Source organism: Perna viridis, chromosome 1, assembly GCF_037379345.1.
Source record: "Perna viridis isolate PV_CMFRI_1.1 ecotype Kerala chromosome 1, ASM3737934v1, whole genome shotgun sequence".
NCBI classification, from domain to species: Eukaryota; Metazoa; Mollusca; class Bivalvia; order Mytilida; family Mytilidae; genus Perna; species Perna viridis.
The window spans coordinates 60,537,233-60,553,376 of record NC_142445.1 but is presented as its reverse complement, the minus strand read 5'-3'; the positions used below and the strand labels follow the sequence as shown (position 1 = coordinate 60,553,376).

At 32.6% G+C, this 16,144-nt stretch overlaps 2 protein-coding genes across 3 annotated transcripts; one reads left to right on the top strand and one right to left on the bottom strand.

The window, feature by feature from the left end:
- The first annotated feature begins 1,818 nt into the window (after positions 1-1,818).
- On the top strand, positions 1,819-8,555 carry LOC148629667 (protein rolling stone-like). 2 transcript variants are annotated; one of them, XM_088564775.1, is made up of 6 exons: positions 1,819-2,138; positions 2,712-2,823; positions 3,094-3,328; positions 4,437-4,547; positions 5,175-5,589; positions 8,480-8,555. In XM_088564775.1, exons 2-5 carry the CDS (start codon positions 2,737-2,739, stop codon positions 5,549-5,551), a joined length of 810 nt encoding a protein of 269 aa, XP_088420901.1. In that variant the 5' UTR covers positions 1,819-2,138; positions 2,712-2,736; the 3' UTR covers positions 5,552-5,589; positions 8,480-8,555. The 2 variants fall into 2 exon arrangements, with proteins under 2 accessions (XP_088420901.1, XP_088420900.1); XM_088564774.1 differs by lacking the exon at positions 8,480-8,555 and having other exon boundaries at positions 5,175-5,881.
- Positions 8,556-9,670: 1,115 nt separating this feature from the next.
- LOC148629666 (uncharacterized) lies at positions 9,671-15,655 on the bottom strand. The gene is made up of 2 exons (XM_088555126.1): positions 14,538-15,655; positions 9,671-11,481 (listed from the first exon to the last, which is right to left on the bottom strand). The coding sequence occupies exons 1-2, from the start codon at positions 15,380-15,382 to the stop codon at positions 10,251-10,253; spliced, it is 2,076 nt and encodes a 691-aa protein (XP_088411252.1). The 5' UTR covers positions 15,383-15,655; the 3' UTR covers positions 9,671-10,250.
- Between the last annotated feature and the right edge of the window lie 489 nt (positions 15,656-16,144).

Sequence of the window (16,144 nt, the reverse complement as noted above, 5' to 3'; positions counted from 1 at the left end):
TATCTTGCCAGTCCCTTGAAAAGGTAAGAATGTATATCCTTCCGTCTTTGTAATTTTTTTGTTTCTTGTGTATGGTTGCGAATTTTAAGACTTCAAAGGTTGCAAATTTTTGAATTACGTATTTCTGTCAGTGTTAAACAAAAAATCGGAAATAAATATTTTGGTCCGGTTGTAAATTAGTTGCACGTGTGGAGCATGTCACATCTGTTGTTTTCCAAAGGTATCAAATAACTTAACTCTTATACTGCTTAATACCGATTCAACTACTATTATATCAGTAATTATTTCATTCACTAAGAGACCCGAGTGCTGACGAAAGATTTACAATAAGACCGTAACAATTCGGTAAACAGTAAAGAGCTAATCTCACTGACATACTACTAAGACATTATATCTATATCTCCCTTGATAAACTATATTTTGTCTTTTGCAAAGTATTTTGAAGTATATATCATTTAAAATCATTAAAGAGTAATCAAGGGAACCAAGGTTATAGCGGTAATCAAAAGAATGTAATCCAGGGACAAAGACTAGACATGGAAAACAGACATACACAACAAAGAACATAAAGTAACTAAAATCATACATACAAAGTAACAAAAGCAAATGAGAAACTCGGGCTCCACTAAAAACTGGGAGTATGGACCAGGTGCACCGGTACGTTAAGCGTCCTCTGCTTTTCTAGAAACACCCGCCCAGTTGCTCATAAAAAGTCAAGTCCGGGGTAGACAAACGAGGAAAGGAAAACTATGACCCGTTGAATAAATACGTTTTCATGGTGCAGATGGATACACCATAACGATCCACGAGTTCATGATGACAATTCTACGGAAAAAGAGACAAATAAAACTATTTCCCTTGGTTATTTAGCAGTCAAGCCATGTTATCATGCTCGAACTACTTCCGTCATTACGAACAATTAAGTTTATTATATTTCTGTTCTGTTTGCATTTTTAACCATTACTTTCCTTTATTACATTGTCATTTGAAATACACAAAGCAGTATGCAGTTGTTAGGCTCCACATTTTTTAGTATTATTACTTATAGTGGTTTAACCTTTTCCGGTGTAACCTCTATCCATCTCAATCACAAATTAAGATTTTTGGAACGTGGCATCTTTCCCAACACGGTGCATCACTATGGTTAGCTGTCAGGTTTTCCGTAGTATAGCCTGACAACCCCAGCATGTAACACCCCAGGGGTATCCTATTCCACCACTGGGGCACACAACCCAGTTGCTCTGTGGGCAGAGCATTCTAGCCCCCCGGCTAAGGTTCTGAGCATTATTAAGTCGCCTTTTACGTCAAGCTTAGCGCTGCTGATGGGCCTATTCTTTTGACACCCGGACCCGCATGGGGCTTCAATTTAAGAAATATTGAGTTAAAGGAATGGGAAATACAGAAAGTATTATTTTTTTTCAAATTTATATTTATGTAAATATCCTAAATATTTTAAGTCGTCATATAAGATTCAAATTGAAAAAGAAAAATGTGACAATAAAAATAAAATTTGGATATTTCCTTTGGAATGAGGAATTTCCTCTGTTGAAATTGGACAGAGGAGAAAGAATAAGGGAAGCAGTGTGTATGCGGAGTATTTACAACTCAATATCCTTAAGAAAACTATCATTTTTATTTTAATGACATCAATGTTTAAAAAAAACTAACTGCCAATGTAGTGAAAAGCCTATGAATATATTCACGGCTTCAAATATATTGACACTAATCTACATTTCATTACCATATTTTGACATCTGTTGTTAAGGTTAATGGTCTTACTTTGGTTTGATCATGTTTTAATCCATCTTTGTACATGTCTACAAAATACAAGATGTGAAAACCACAGCGTGATTACAATGCAGCTGATATTTTAAATGTGTCTCTTAAAACGTCTTATTCCGGTGCGTTAGTAATGTGTATTGTGTAATAAACCAGCTACTAGTATTTTATAAAATCAATCGTATTTTTCATTTGGGATGTGGATCAAAACCTAGTTTCAGTGAAAGGAATGTTATAATCCGTATACGTAGTAAACACAAACGCCCCATGAACATTAAGACATTTTGAATTGAATTGATTATATTTTGAATTGAACTTTTGTGAAATGTACCTGTTTCAAAAGACATTGACCAGATAAGGTAAGTTATATATATTTTCAATTTTATGTTTCCTGTAATAATATCACGTGCATGAATATAAAGTATTATTTCAGGTTTTAGTATCGTCTTAATCTGCAGAGGAAAACGAATTGATGATAAAAACAAATGGTCACTTTTTCGACGTTGAATAATATTTTTACTGAGGACATGGAGAAAAAAAGTACTGGCAATATATTTTATCATTTTCCTTTATTCAACAAATACTGTACAATAGGTATGTAAGTAAGTATGTTTTATTGAAATGAAGACCAATCATCAATTGACCAACAAACAATACAACGACACAATCAAACCAAATATGACATACAAATCAATACCGAAATATACATGTATCTTAAATACTGTGAAATGTACAAAATAGTAATTAAAACGCTTAGGTGACAGACGAATAAATTGTAAGTAAGTACAAATCGGACCTGTTTTCCTGTTATTGTTGTTTTATGTGTTATCAACAGAGAAACTGATTTCTCTCTCTAAGTTGTAAAAGGATGTATCATGTTCTTAAGCATTGCAATTTATTTGTTTTGTCCAGTAGTTTGTTTCTTATTTTAGTTCACAGTGTAGATCAATAAAGGTTATGGCTTGCACTGACTTGAAGGAGGAATTTCAATGTAAAAACTTCGGATTTTGCCATCCTCGTCCAAGAGTGTGTTTCTTATCCCAGGTAAATATAGAATAAAAGTTTACCAAACACGTCCCAAGGAATGATAAAAGTATTTATAAAAAAATTGTAACAAATCAATTTTCAAAATTGAATTTACAATTGAAATTGCATTTTATTTTTTGTCATATTATTTTTGAATGTTTTGTATCAGTTTTGTTCTACCATTTCTCAATGGTAGCAAGTGTCTTCAATTTTAATGCTCTGAACATATTTGACACCCATTGTTTTTTTTTCTCTAAAAAGAACAAAATGCCATATATTCATTTCCAGTGTGGACCAAACTGGTTATCGCTTGTTTGTACAACAGTATTTCTCATCTACCATCTCTCATGGCTGATCTATGACATATATACACAAATCAGTGACGGTAGCACAGACGACGAACTTTACTTCACAAAACTTCCGAACTGGAGTTACACAATGTTGATTGTAACGTCAAACTTGGTAGACTTTATATCAACCTTGCTGGTCCACTGTAAACGACAAGATATCGTTCTAGACAAAGGTAATTCATTATGCATTACTGTAATATGTTTATTTGTACTGGGTACGTACTTTCGACCGACCGGCCAACTTGGATGGTATACATTGATGTAAATTACGATCAAACATCAATTATAAGGTATTGAGATTATGTAGATATATAGTTCACAAAAGTGTTGTTTTTTTTTTTTAATTTAGGCAAATTAATTGTATTTCATGTGTGGTGAAATTTAAATTAGATTATACGAATTTTTTTATGTTACATTTCCTATAAATTACAGATTGAAAAAAAAAAAAAACTAATCGACAAGTGTTGCAATATTATGGAAGAGCCGTAAGTAGTCCTATGAATCACATGTGTTTGTGCATTCCTTTGCAAAGCCGCGTACGTCTCTATGTACGACTAGGTATTGTTTTATATCGCTTGAACTTTGATATCCCGCCTTGTATCAAAGCAAAACAGTTTTAGTTGAGAGTTTTGTACGCGTAAGGTCAATGAAAACGTCTCAGAACGTGACGACTCTATTTGCTACACTGCTCAATCGGATCAAATTGATACAGGGAAGATATATAAACGTATAGAAAGGTCTGAAAAATTCCCAACAATGTTAAATTGTACTCGCGGGACTCGAACTCGTACTGCTGTGACATCTATGGCAACACCGCCTGCACCAAGTTTAGCGCCTTAGACCACTCGGCCAGCTAGGCTATATAAAAATATAGCTTACTAAGTTACAGCCCTAGCTTAATCCTACGAGGAATTACCCGGCCAGCGAAAGCTATTTATTTATATAGCTAGCTGGCCGAGTGGTCTAAGGCGCTGGACTCAGTGTAGGCGGTGTTGTCATAGATGTCACAGCGGTACGAGTTCGAGTCCCGCGGAGGGAATGACAAAAATTTGCTTCGGAAATTTGACAGTTCTAACATCGTTGGGAATTTTTCAGACCGATTTTTTTATCCGATGGAGCAGTGAGTGAATATAGTCGTCACATTCTGAGACGTTGTATATATATATATATATAAATGAATGACCACGCATTTATCAACTGTACCTCACCAAACTAACATATACTGAAAAAGCCCAACTTTTTATAATTTTGTTACCATATATGTTTTTATTTATTCTTTAGACGAAAACCTTTGTATGCCATGGTATGGACAACTCAACTGGTTATTTTTTGAAATCTCAAACACGGTTGCCGTAATTATAACAATAGGTTTTTATGGATTTTTAACACCAGGTGAGTTAAAAACTATGTGTATAAATTTTTGTTCAATTATCTATACCAGCTTACGAAAATGAATGAACAAGTGAAAAGAAATTTAGTGAGACCTGATTTCTGTTCTACATTAATGCAAACATATTAAATATAAAATCGCGTACGTAGAAATAAAAAAAAATAACTCAAAACTTGTAAATTGCGGATAAACCATTCGCATGACCAGAAACATAAAAGAGAGCGAATACAAATTTTTTACAGACTTACATTAAGAAATATGCAATACATCCCAAACTAAAACCATTTTAAAAGCCAAATGCTCCAGGAAAAACATTGGGTTTTTTTTTTGGCAAAGCACCCATCATATTGCTTGTCGTTGGTCAATTCAAGAACAAAATGAAGATAACTACTGAAAACAAAAGTCATTATTTTGTTTAAGGCAGGAAGCTTAATAACGGTTATTTACACCACAGTGCGTCGAAATAAGTATAAAATTACCAATATCTGCTCTTGAAGGTTCGATAACCTTTAAGAACGAGTAATCAAGGGAACCAAGATTCTAAATGAAATCAAAAGAATGCTATCCAGGGACAAAAACCAGACAGGGGAAAGATTTTAATATAGTTTCTACACTAATCTTTTTTTCAGATAATACACCATTGGAAGTTGAGTACCACGCTATTAACTCTGTGTATGTTCTTGTAAGCTTTTTCATCTGCTCAAAACCTGTAAGAATTGTCCATGCTATTTATCCCTCCATTTACATGACAATTTATATAATGTTTAGTGTGATATATCAAATGGCTGGACGCAACCCACCAATCTACTGGATTCTTGATTGGAACGATCCAAAACTAGCTGTCGCTACGTCACTAATAGCTGTGTTTGTTGCTGTTCCGTGCATCCATCTAATGTTTTTCGGACTACACAAGCTACGACTTATTATAAACGGCGGATTTAGTAGAAACACAGGAGGTGATGACAATACCTGTGGTGGAAACAGCACCACTAATGCAGTTGTTTGAACTCTATTTTGATAGAAAAAAATTATACTGTCGTTAAGGTATCTATTCATCGGTTAAAGCATGTTTGCCGCATCCCAGCGGAAAACAAGAAAAAACTATTAAAAAAACAGCAGTCATACACAAACATGCTTTTTTAATGGTTTGTGTCTGTCTCATTACAAACCAAATAATTCTTTATTTAAAACGATGATGGAGTGCTGTTATATAAACACACTTTTCTTAATTTGAACATGTTTTTCAGAACATTTACATGACTCTCTTGGTTGTTTGTCAAAATGGGAAGAGTTACTGTTACTTTCAACAATATAATAAAATAATCATCCACTTCTCAAAAGAGTTTAACTGCTTAGACATGACATAGTTGACACACCATGGTTCATCTTTGTACTGTTAAAAATGTTAATTTATAAATAATGCAGTTAGTTTTAAATTAAACAATGTAATTTCATAACAAAACTTCCTTAACAGACAGTTATACAGTTATTTTTTCATTTAATTTTGTACGAGATATTGCAATAACAAGTCTTCAATGTTTTTTTTTAAAATCCCATCTTTCAATGATTGATAATATGACAGAACATGGGGTTTACATTTTATCTTCATGTCTTGTGTACCTTTTGTAACGCATCCTTGTCATAGGTGTTTGGTTTGTTGTTTGCAGTTGTTAATCAATTTTTTGGCATATTGAATCGATTTAAAATAGGACAGAAAACAAACTTGTTATTTTTGTGGAAAAGAGTTTAAGTCATTCACTATATTGGCAGTCTGTTGACATTATACAAGAAATGATGTCCAATAGATATGAAAAAAAGATGTCAGATTTAAAATAAAACATAACCCAACCTATTTTCGAGGTACCACGGAGAATTTGCAAACTCCGTTCGTTAAAGGAGAACATCTAGAAGCCCTTAGTATAATTGGGACTTGAAATTCGATAGCATTATATGATCATGGCGTCAACCGCAGAATATTTGGAGGATGAATGGACAAGTCGCTTTTGGGTTTTCAGCTAAACCTTTGTCTATAGTAATAGCAGTAGGAATGTTACCAATCTATTTTAAATAAGATCAATCACTTACTGATATGTTACGCAAATGTGCTTTTATTGTCCATCCGTTATTTAAAAAGTCGATACTATACCGGCTGCTATCGAATTCTCCCAAATTTTATTCAAAGCAAGAAGTGCATTGTATGAGTAAAACATCGGTTATTAGAGTTGCCTGAATGGAACCAACCGTTACACAAATTGTCGTGTAAGGTCCATTTCCACCAAACAGGACAAATATGTTTCCGTGAGAATCAATTTAGAAATTTTTTTGACATCTGTAAATATGTTGTTTTAAGACAAGATAAAGGTACTTCATAACACCCCTTTAGTAAATATGCAGCATTGAATGTTAAAAACCAGTGCCAGTAGTGAGTATCAAATAATTGTAAAAATTCGAAAGCTTCATGACAAAAGTGAAATAGATAAGAAATTCTTTGAAAGTGTAAATGTTTGTAAGAATCAGGCAAAATGGGAAAATCATAACCATTCATATCAAAAACCCACCAATCTGACAATATAATTTCACTCAAGGATACTTTCTCTTTTTGAAATGACCATTATTTGTTATCTGCATTACTGGCTTTGCTCAGAAATTTTTCAATAGAATGTAAGAAAAATGACATTTTGACAGAGTTTAATGCCCTTTCACCTACTGCCTCATTCTTAGAGGGACTGACACTTAAATTCTTAAGATCCTATATTTGAATATATCAAGTATCATGGCAATGTTTTCTGATTGTTAATGGATTCTGGCAATTTTATTTGACATGCACACATTTCGACTGTTGTCGTTTTGTCATTTGCATCGTTGGTTGAAACAATGTTTTTATAACAATCATGTACATGTATTGCAATGGAACCAGAATATATACTAATTGGTAATAACATTTATAACGTTTTCCTTCTTATATACGTTTTCCAACTTATATTACACAGATTATATTTAAAATATTCGTGTTTGTTTGGGAGAACTAATCGATCAATAAAACATATGAAATAAAATTTGCTTTTGCAACTGAACAATATAACCAGTAATTTCAATGAAATGATAAATTATGCAGAAGTCTTGATCCGTCTCTTTTACAAAGGTGTTGAAGATTTAGAATCAAGTCATTAATTGGCCACTATTGTTATGACATGGTTAATATGTGCATTCTTATCGATCGAAATCATCCTTCACACAACTTATATTGAACTCATTCTTTAGAAAATATAAGGTTTGTTACTTTGAACGCAAATAATGTAGATGCATTAATTTCCGCAATGTACTGATTTTCTCTATTTTTTGCGATTAAGAGAAAAGCGCAAAAATGTGCCCAGGAAATCGATTTTTTAACACTATATAACGAAAAGGTTTTTTTTAGAAAACCCCAAAATTGACAATTGACTCTCGCCAAAATACTTACTTGCAAGATAAGCAACCGCAAAGATTAATTCTTTTACAGTATTTATATATAAAAAAATAATAAAGGAAATCAAGATTCTAGCGGATATTAAATGAATGTAATTCAGGGCCAAAGATCAGTCATGAAAATCAGAAACACACAACAAAAAACATAAAATAACCAAAATAAGACATACAAAGTGACAAAAGTAAACGAGCAATTCGCACTAACTGGGTGCAACGGTCCTCTTATTTTCTAGAAACACCCGCTGAGTTATGATTTGCAAACTCACAAACAAGCAGAAACAGTATTTTTTAAATTGTTTATTCTATTATAAATGACTTATATACATGATACTGAGGTTGATCGATGTACAGGCATATCAGATTGTTTATGAAAGGCAGAATAATACGTATAATGTTCTGAGAACAAGGTTATCTTTTAAGTTAAACCCATTTTGAGTCGGCTGTATTGAATTTAGACTAGCTTTTGTAGGTTGGTGTGTTTCATTGGTGGACAAGTAAGACGATTAAAACAACTAAAGAGCATTGCTAATTTATGATTCCCCACAATAAAGGATTGATGTTGCCTGGATGTTCAACCCCATCACTCTTACTAAAATCCTATAGAAAGTGAAGTCCAGAGAACAATGACGAAAAAATAACACAATATATGGATAACGACTAGATTTAGGAAAACAGACATGCATAATAATGAACAAAATTAATTGAGTACATAAAAAAAACATCCTTATAAAAGTAAACGAGCAATCCGGACTCCACTATTTGGATCATGTACTAATTAACGTATCATATTCTTCACAAACATTTTTTTCACAAGTGGTACCGATATCAAAAACTTCTAAAACATTAAATTACATGTTTTCATCGTTACAAAACTTTGATGTTTCTAATTAAAAGTGATGCAGCTCACCCATTTTTTTACAGAAATAAAGTCTATAAAGCACATTCTTTCTAAAAAATCCGACGCGTTTATCAAATGTCCTTAATAGTTTTTGGTAAATTTTAATTTTATATTCAAATAATCTAGTTAAATTGAAGCTTCAATGACAGCAATCCTCCCTTGTAGTATTGAATTATATTAGTTTAAGTAAATCAGTTGTCTCCCTTCAAATAATGCGGATACATGGCTCCTGTAGAAGGCGGTGCATACTATAAAATAATCGTATCTTGCGGGTTGCGGTTTTTTTATTGCGCGCACGTTAATAAAAAAAAAAACGCTTGCATTCCTCACAAACACACCCACTCACTCTCCATTATTGTTAAGAATGCAAATTATTGTCTATTCTTTGAACCTTGCTTTGACACATAGATATATTCAAACTAATCCTTTTTTTCGTATTGCATGACATCAAATTTTGCCTAGTACTTGACGATACTCATCCAAATACAGTCCATTTGAAATGTAGTGACTAATTTCTAATGTCAGTAACTCATAGTATAGTCATTCTGTAATATGATAGATCATTGTAGACATTCCATTCAAACGAATGGTTAAAGCATTATAAAACAATAGTTTAATGGGACCTCTGAAAGTATTAACTATTTTGTTTATATGTAATACGTTGGTTCAAAACCAATTAAACTATTATTCTATACTTATCCCAATTGTACATTGTGATACATTTTTTACATAGCAATCGTAAATAAAACAATGAAATCAATTCTTCAAATTTATTATATAACACATAAACGATAGGAAACATCATATTTGACACGTGTAACATGGTGCTCATGTACTATTGTGTTTTCTCTGTTGAAAGTAAGTATACATGTACTTCGTTTTGTGTGATTTTTCTGCACAAATGAAAACATACTGATTAACAGAACAAACTTTATTATTTACATACTATCCAGGTAATAAATGTGGCTATATTACAGGGCCAATCGAGATGAACTATAAGGTCCACCTTTCTCTTTTGTCTCATTGGGAACTGGAAACTGCAGTCGTTACTTATGAGAATAAAGCAATGCATTACAAGTAAAACACAGCAAATCATCACAGTGTCAAATAGACATACTTTTTTTAATTCTCAGTATTGACTTCTATTATACATTTTGTGTTCGTATCCTAGATGAACACTTTACTTAGTTCTTAAAACAGTTAATTAAAGTATAAATATATGGCCTTTTTTCATAAAGGTCCACGGTATTTCAGTCATGTTAAAGAACTAATTCTATGTCAAAAGATAATACATTAGTACAATATAATCACATTCTGTTCGTTATCGACTATTTGAAAACCATTATATATAAGGCGCAATATCGATCTCAACTTTACATTCAAATAACAGGATAAATAGCAAGATAATGAAAATAAAATATAGTAGGTATAAAAGAAGTGTTATTATTTTTGCTACAATCGTTGCATAGCTGGTAAGATCACAATTTGGTAAGCGGCGATGTCTTGGTGTTGGTGTGTTGTCCGGTGTGCAAGATATTGGAGTACGTATGTTTTGAGGGAGAAAAGGAGCAGGTTCTGGTTGAGTTGTAATGATAGGAGGAACAGGATCATGAAAAGTTTGGATTTGGGTAGGAGGAGGATTATTAAAAGTTTGGATTTGGGTAGGAGGATGATTATTTAAAGTTTGTATTTGGGTAGGAGGATCTACAACGAAACTAGGAAATATGGTATTGTTTTGTTGAAATGGGGGTAAAGATCTTGTTACTGTTTGAATTTGAAGAGGTTCCGGTGCAACATTTCTAGATGAAGAAGATGGGCCAATCGCTGTTGCGTGATTACATATAATGCAGTTTCTCCACAAACATGTAAAATTTTCGTTTTGAGATGGATCAAGATAAGACGGAAAACATCGGATAATACAGCATTTACAATCTCGTTCACAAGCCAAGCAATGTCCGCATCGACATGTCCAAATCTCTGGTTGAGGTGGGTCTAAATAAGATGGACAACATCGGAAAATAAAGCAATTACAGTCTCGTTCACATGCCAAGCATTGACTGCATCGACATGTCAAAATCTCGGATTGAGCTGGGTCTAAATAAGATGGGCAGCATCGGAAAATAAAGCAATTACAATCTCGTTCACACGCCAAACATTGTCCGCATCGACATGTCCAAATCTCTGGTTGAGGTGGGTCTAAATAAGATGGACAACATCGGAAAATAAAGCAATTACAGTCTCGTTCACATGCCAAGCATTGACTGCATCGACATGTCAAAATCTCGGATTGAGCTGGGTCTAAATAAGATGGGCAGCATCGACAAACAAAGCAATTACAGTCTCGTTCACATGCTAAGCATTGTCCGCATCGACATGTCAAAATCTCGGATTGAGCTGGATCTAAATAAGATGGACAGCATCGGAAAATAAAGCAATTACAGTCTTCTTCACGGGCCAAACATTGTCCACAAATACATTCACATGCATTTGTATTTGGAGCGTCAAATCGTGAAGGAAAACATCTAATAATGCAACACCCAATCGATCTCTCACACCTAAAACGATTCCCTTCACTGAAAATGATAAAAAAAGATTCATTTTGTTAAATAAAGAATACGACGAAAACAATGTACCCTTTTAAAAATATCAGTTGTTATTTTTATGATAAAACTAAAAGGTATTAATGAAACAAAAAAGTTTCTATATCATTTTAAGTATTTCATCCAGGACATAATGATAAAACAATAGATGATTATCATAACTACGCCTAGATAATCACTTCTGTTTAAGTTGTATACACTGTATCGCAATATCAATTATCATTTAAAGGAAAAATCGAGAAGGAGCGGGCACTGTTTTGGGTGAAAATATGACGTTCTCCACAATAAAAAGAAAATATTCATTTTTTCTTAAAATGGTTTTTATTTACACCTCAGACTTAAACAAAAACCCTTTAATATTGATAAAAAAAAAGGATCGGTATATATTAAATTATAGGCATGCCGAAATAGAGAAGAAATTGTATTTTTTCTACCAACCCTTTCGCGGCACATGAGGTCATTTCTGCCTCATTGTGGGATTCGTGACGATAAATAATTCTTCTATTCCTTTCCTTTCTGAACTAAATCCCTAATTAGCAATATTTAGTGTCAGTTTCGTGTTTTAATTATAATTACTTTTGGATAGTGAAAGAATATTGTCCGATTTTCGTTGTTGTGTTGACAACTCATGATTAGTTAAGGCCATTCGTCCAAGTAACCAAACAATTTAACCCCCATTAGTCTCACTAACCACTTCTAACGTTTCCATTACTTTACATGTTAAAAAAACTAATTTCCGAAGTTTTACTGATGAATTCCCATATCAAATGACACCCTAAAGTTGCAAACCATTGTAAAGCTTGCAATATAAGGTTTTCAAAATCATTATACTAATGGTACGATGATTGTAGAAATTCTTAATTTTTAATTCTTAGGAATTTACTTAAATAAATAATACTGAAAATCTTCTAACTGACAACATGAGTAAAAATATTCATACACTTTTGTAATAAATTGCAAATATTATTTAAAAGAACACATTCTCAGCTTTATTTTGACCACTTTCGATTAGATTACACACAAACAATGCATACATCTAGATTCGGTGCTTTTTTTGTAGTACATACTACAATATGCAAATTGCCAAAATGGGAAAATCCATCCATCGATGATAACCATTCAATTTTTCAATAATTTGACATTGACGTTGAGACTTATATTGTTGAATAAATGAAGACGACGCACGCTAAATGTGCACTTTCCAACATTATGGCCTGAGTGTTGTGAGAAAGATAGTCACTGGCATTTATTTAAATTACTTGACCAAGAAGCTAAGACAAAAGTAGATTTTACCTAGTAACCGCCGAATGACTTTAAAAAAAGAAATATAATTCGATACAAAAACAATTACAAACTTCGAACGGCCGTATCAAATTAAAGGTTAGTAATGACTTGTAATCAATTGCCAAAGGTTTAATGTCATAATAAAGAAATGCATAAATTAAATGGGTTCATTGATGACGTAGGTACAAGCAAAATGAACAATCAAAACATGAAAATTAAAAATAAAAGCAAGTAAAACAAGTTGTTTCAATAACAGGCTTGACTAAACTTCTAAGTACTATTCTGTCTAAGAATCAGGCAAAATGTGTATAAGTCTGACGCATAAAGAAACAAATACAGAGATTTTGATGCATTATCCAAGTATGTGTACCTCATAACATCCATAATTAACAATCAAAGTGTTTGTAAAGTTTTAAGATATTGAAACAGTAATCAAGGGACCAAGGTTATAGCGGTAATCAAAAGAATGTAATCCAGGGACAAAAACCAGACATGGAAAACAGACATACACAACAAAGTACATAAAGTAACTAAAATCATACATACAAAGTAACAAAAGCAAATGAGAAACTCGGACTCCACAAAAAACTGGGAGCATGGACCAGGTGTAGCGGTAGGGTATGCGTCCTCTGCTTTTCTTGAAACACTCGTCGAGTTGCTCATAAAAAGTCAAGCCCAGGGTAGTCGAAAGAGGAAAAGAAAACTATGACACGTTGAACAAATCCGATGAAGCTCAAATTTATTTGAAATGCACTTTTTCCCTATATAAGCAGTACAAAATTAAGAATAACTTTAAATATTTTTTCGGTTGCTTTTTTCATGTATTTAATTTATTTTACACAAAAAAGACCAAATTGACAAACAATATTGCCTGATTCTTACAGAATGGTACTTAAAAAAATTACTGAAAGGAAAGCTGTTTAAGTAGATATTTAATTGTATCACCTTTATTATTGATAGTTCCTATTTCAAGAATTGGAATTCGAAAAATGTAAAAATTAAACAGAAAACATATGACATGTTCAAGAGTACAAACAACAAACTTTTTAACGTAATAAGGTGTGTAAAAATTAGGTGAATCAATCGTACGGCAGCTCATATCTATAGTTATATATTTATTAAAATCCTCAGATCAGATGTTAAATGAGCAAACTGTAACTATGTGAAGCGAACTATTTATTCACTTTTTTCATGATAATTATGAAAACCGAAATATACATGTAGTACTGGTCTGTTACATTGGGTCATGTACATAAATTTTTGCAATTTGTTTAAACTTGTCCGCCTATTGCTTTCACTCTTGAAAAAAAGCTTTTCCTGCTTATATATTCACAGAAGACTAAGAGACACCAAGCATTCTTTTCTCATTGTATTTATGAACAAATTTATAAAACAAATCCCATCTAAACTGAACATCTCCCGCAACGATCCTAATGGGTAATTTATGATCTACCTTAAAGATAAATTATTCAACAGTATTAGGTCTGATATTAGCATCTGAATCTTTTCTCGCCTATTCTGATGTGGAGCAACTGTTTGGTTGTTTCGATTAAAGATAACATTTTCCAGTACACCATTAAATCAGGAACTATGATATACGGCGGTGATTGATATATAACGAAATATTTAATGGAAAGAGTGTTTGACTTTTTGAATTTTTTCAATGACGTTATCTGCATTTCTTCAATATTCTGGTTTTTTTATTTAGTTAATTTCAAAAGATAACTAAAAGTATGAAAACTTACCGACAACAGTTACGTCTACAATAACTCCCATCATTACACGTCTGACTAATAATAAAGCAAGGTACAAACATTGGAATCCATATTGGTGAAAAAAGGAAAGCGGCAAATATAACGATAATATAAATGCAGTTTTCATTAGAACAACAACAACAATCCTCCTCAGAGTGTTGTTCTTCGGACTCACGAATAGAACACCATCTGAATGAGGTAACTACTCGCCACATAATTCTAAAAAGTGACAGTCCGCTGTTGGTGGACAACACGATATCAAACCAATCTACGGTACATTCAAAGGAACAGACTTTTATAAAAACCATTAGAAGTAAAACTTGGCCAATTTTAACGAATAAAAGGATCATGAATGCTTCTAGATACTCGTGAATCAGATGGTCTCTTATTCTAACTGTGTTTACCTCACCGTATATCTGGTAGACGATAATTGCACCCTGAATCAGAGATAAAATTGTACCCAAAGTGGATATTACAATGTATATGAGTTTGACGGTATTTCCTGTTCCTTCGCATTCATAAGTGAACTCTACATTTCCAACCTGCTTTTCTACAGAAATTGTAAAATTTCCGATAGACATCTCAGCGAACGAAATCCAATCGAATGTGACATCTAGACAAATGAACACTATTGAAATAATATGTTTGCAAATGTTGAATGCTCTTCTTCTTCTGTTGTTTTGTGAGGTTGACTGGCTAACTTCGTCCTCATCATGGAAATTATCAGTAACATTTTCTTCTGCTTCCGTGTTTGGATTCGTACGTACACGTCTTCTCGGAATGTTTTCATTAGATGATATTTCCGAAGCTTCCTCTAGTTGAACAGAATTATGCATTTCCTCACTGTAACCACTTTGCTCAATATTCAATAAGGTACAATGGTGTGTTTGGGTGTATTTACTTCTCACCCGATGATAAATGGGTTTTATTGTTGTTTGCGAATATTTATGAAAGTCTGAAAAACTTTGTGCAGGTCATTCAAGAGTGAATGTCGAAAATATTTTGTTTCTTAAAAATCATCTTGTAGCATGATTATGTTAATATGTCATATTCTATGTTGTCCACAAGAGTAGTTTAAAATGATGCCTTTGGTCTCTTTTTAACACGAGTAATCTGAAACATTGTACAGTAAATAGAAGTGTGGTTCTGTACTTGTCTCTAATGTTCTAGGACATATGTCTAACATATCTTTGAAACAATATTTTAAGAGTGAAGTGTCAAAATCACATAAAGTATCATATAATTTTTTGATACTCTAAAAGCTAATATAACTAACTAGTGAATATAAATATTTTGATGTATTACGAAGTAAAAGTTACTAAAATATACTGCATTTTAATGTTATATGAATATAACATTTCCACATTAAATGAGAACCATACTGAAGTAGGCCAATTAATAAAAAAATTGAACATATATATATTTAAATAAAAATATTGGCTTGTTTAAATAAAATGAATAATAAAAATAACTAGAAAGATAATATTTTGTTTACGGCCATTATAAACTTTTGGTAAATTGTACCTATTTTCTATTACAAATTTTATTATTTGCTTTGATATTACAATAAGATACGTGATTCAACCTACAATACTTGG

Coding starts and splice junctions, on each gene's coding strand:
- LOC148629667 (XM_088564775.1), top strand. CDS start 2,737: ATGGCTTGCACTGACTTGAAGGAGGAATTTCAATGTAAAAACTTCGGA. Junction 2,824..3,093: donor GAGTGTGTTTCTTATCCCAG/GTAAATATAGAA, acceptor ATTCATTTCCAG/TGTGGACCAAACTGGTTATC. Junction 3,329..4,436: donor AGATATCGTTCTAGACAAAG/GTAATTCATTAT, acceptor TTTATTCTTTAG/ACGAAAACCTTTGTATGCCA.
- LOC148629666 (XM_088555126.1), bottom strand. CDS start 15,382: ATGCATAATTCTGTTCAACTAGAGGAAGCTTCGGAAATATCATCTAAT. Junction 11,482..14,537: donor TGTAGACGTAACTGTTGTCG/GTAAGTTTTCAT, acceptor TATCATTTTCAG/TGAAGGGAATCGTTTTAGGT.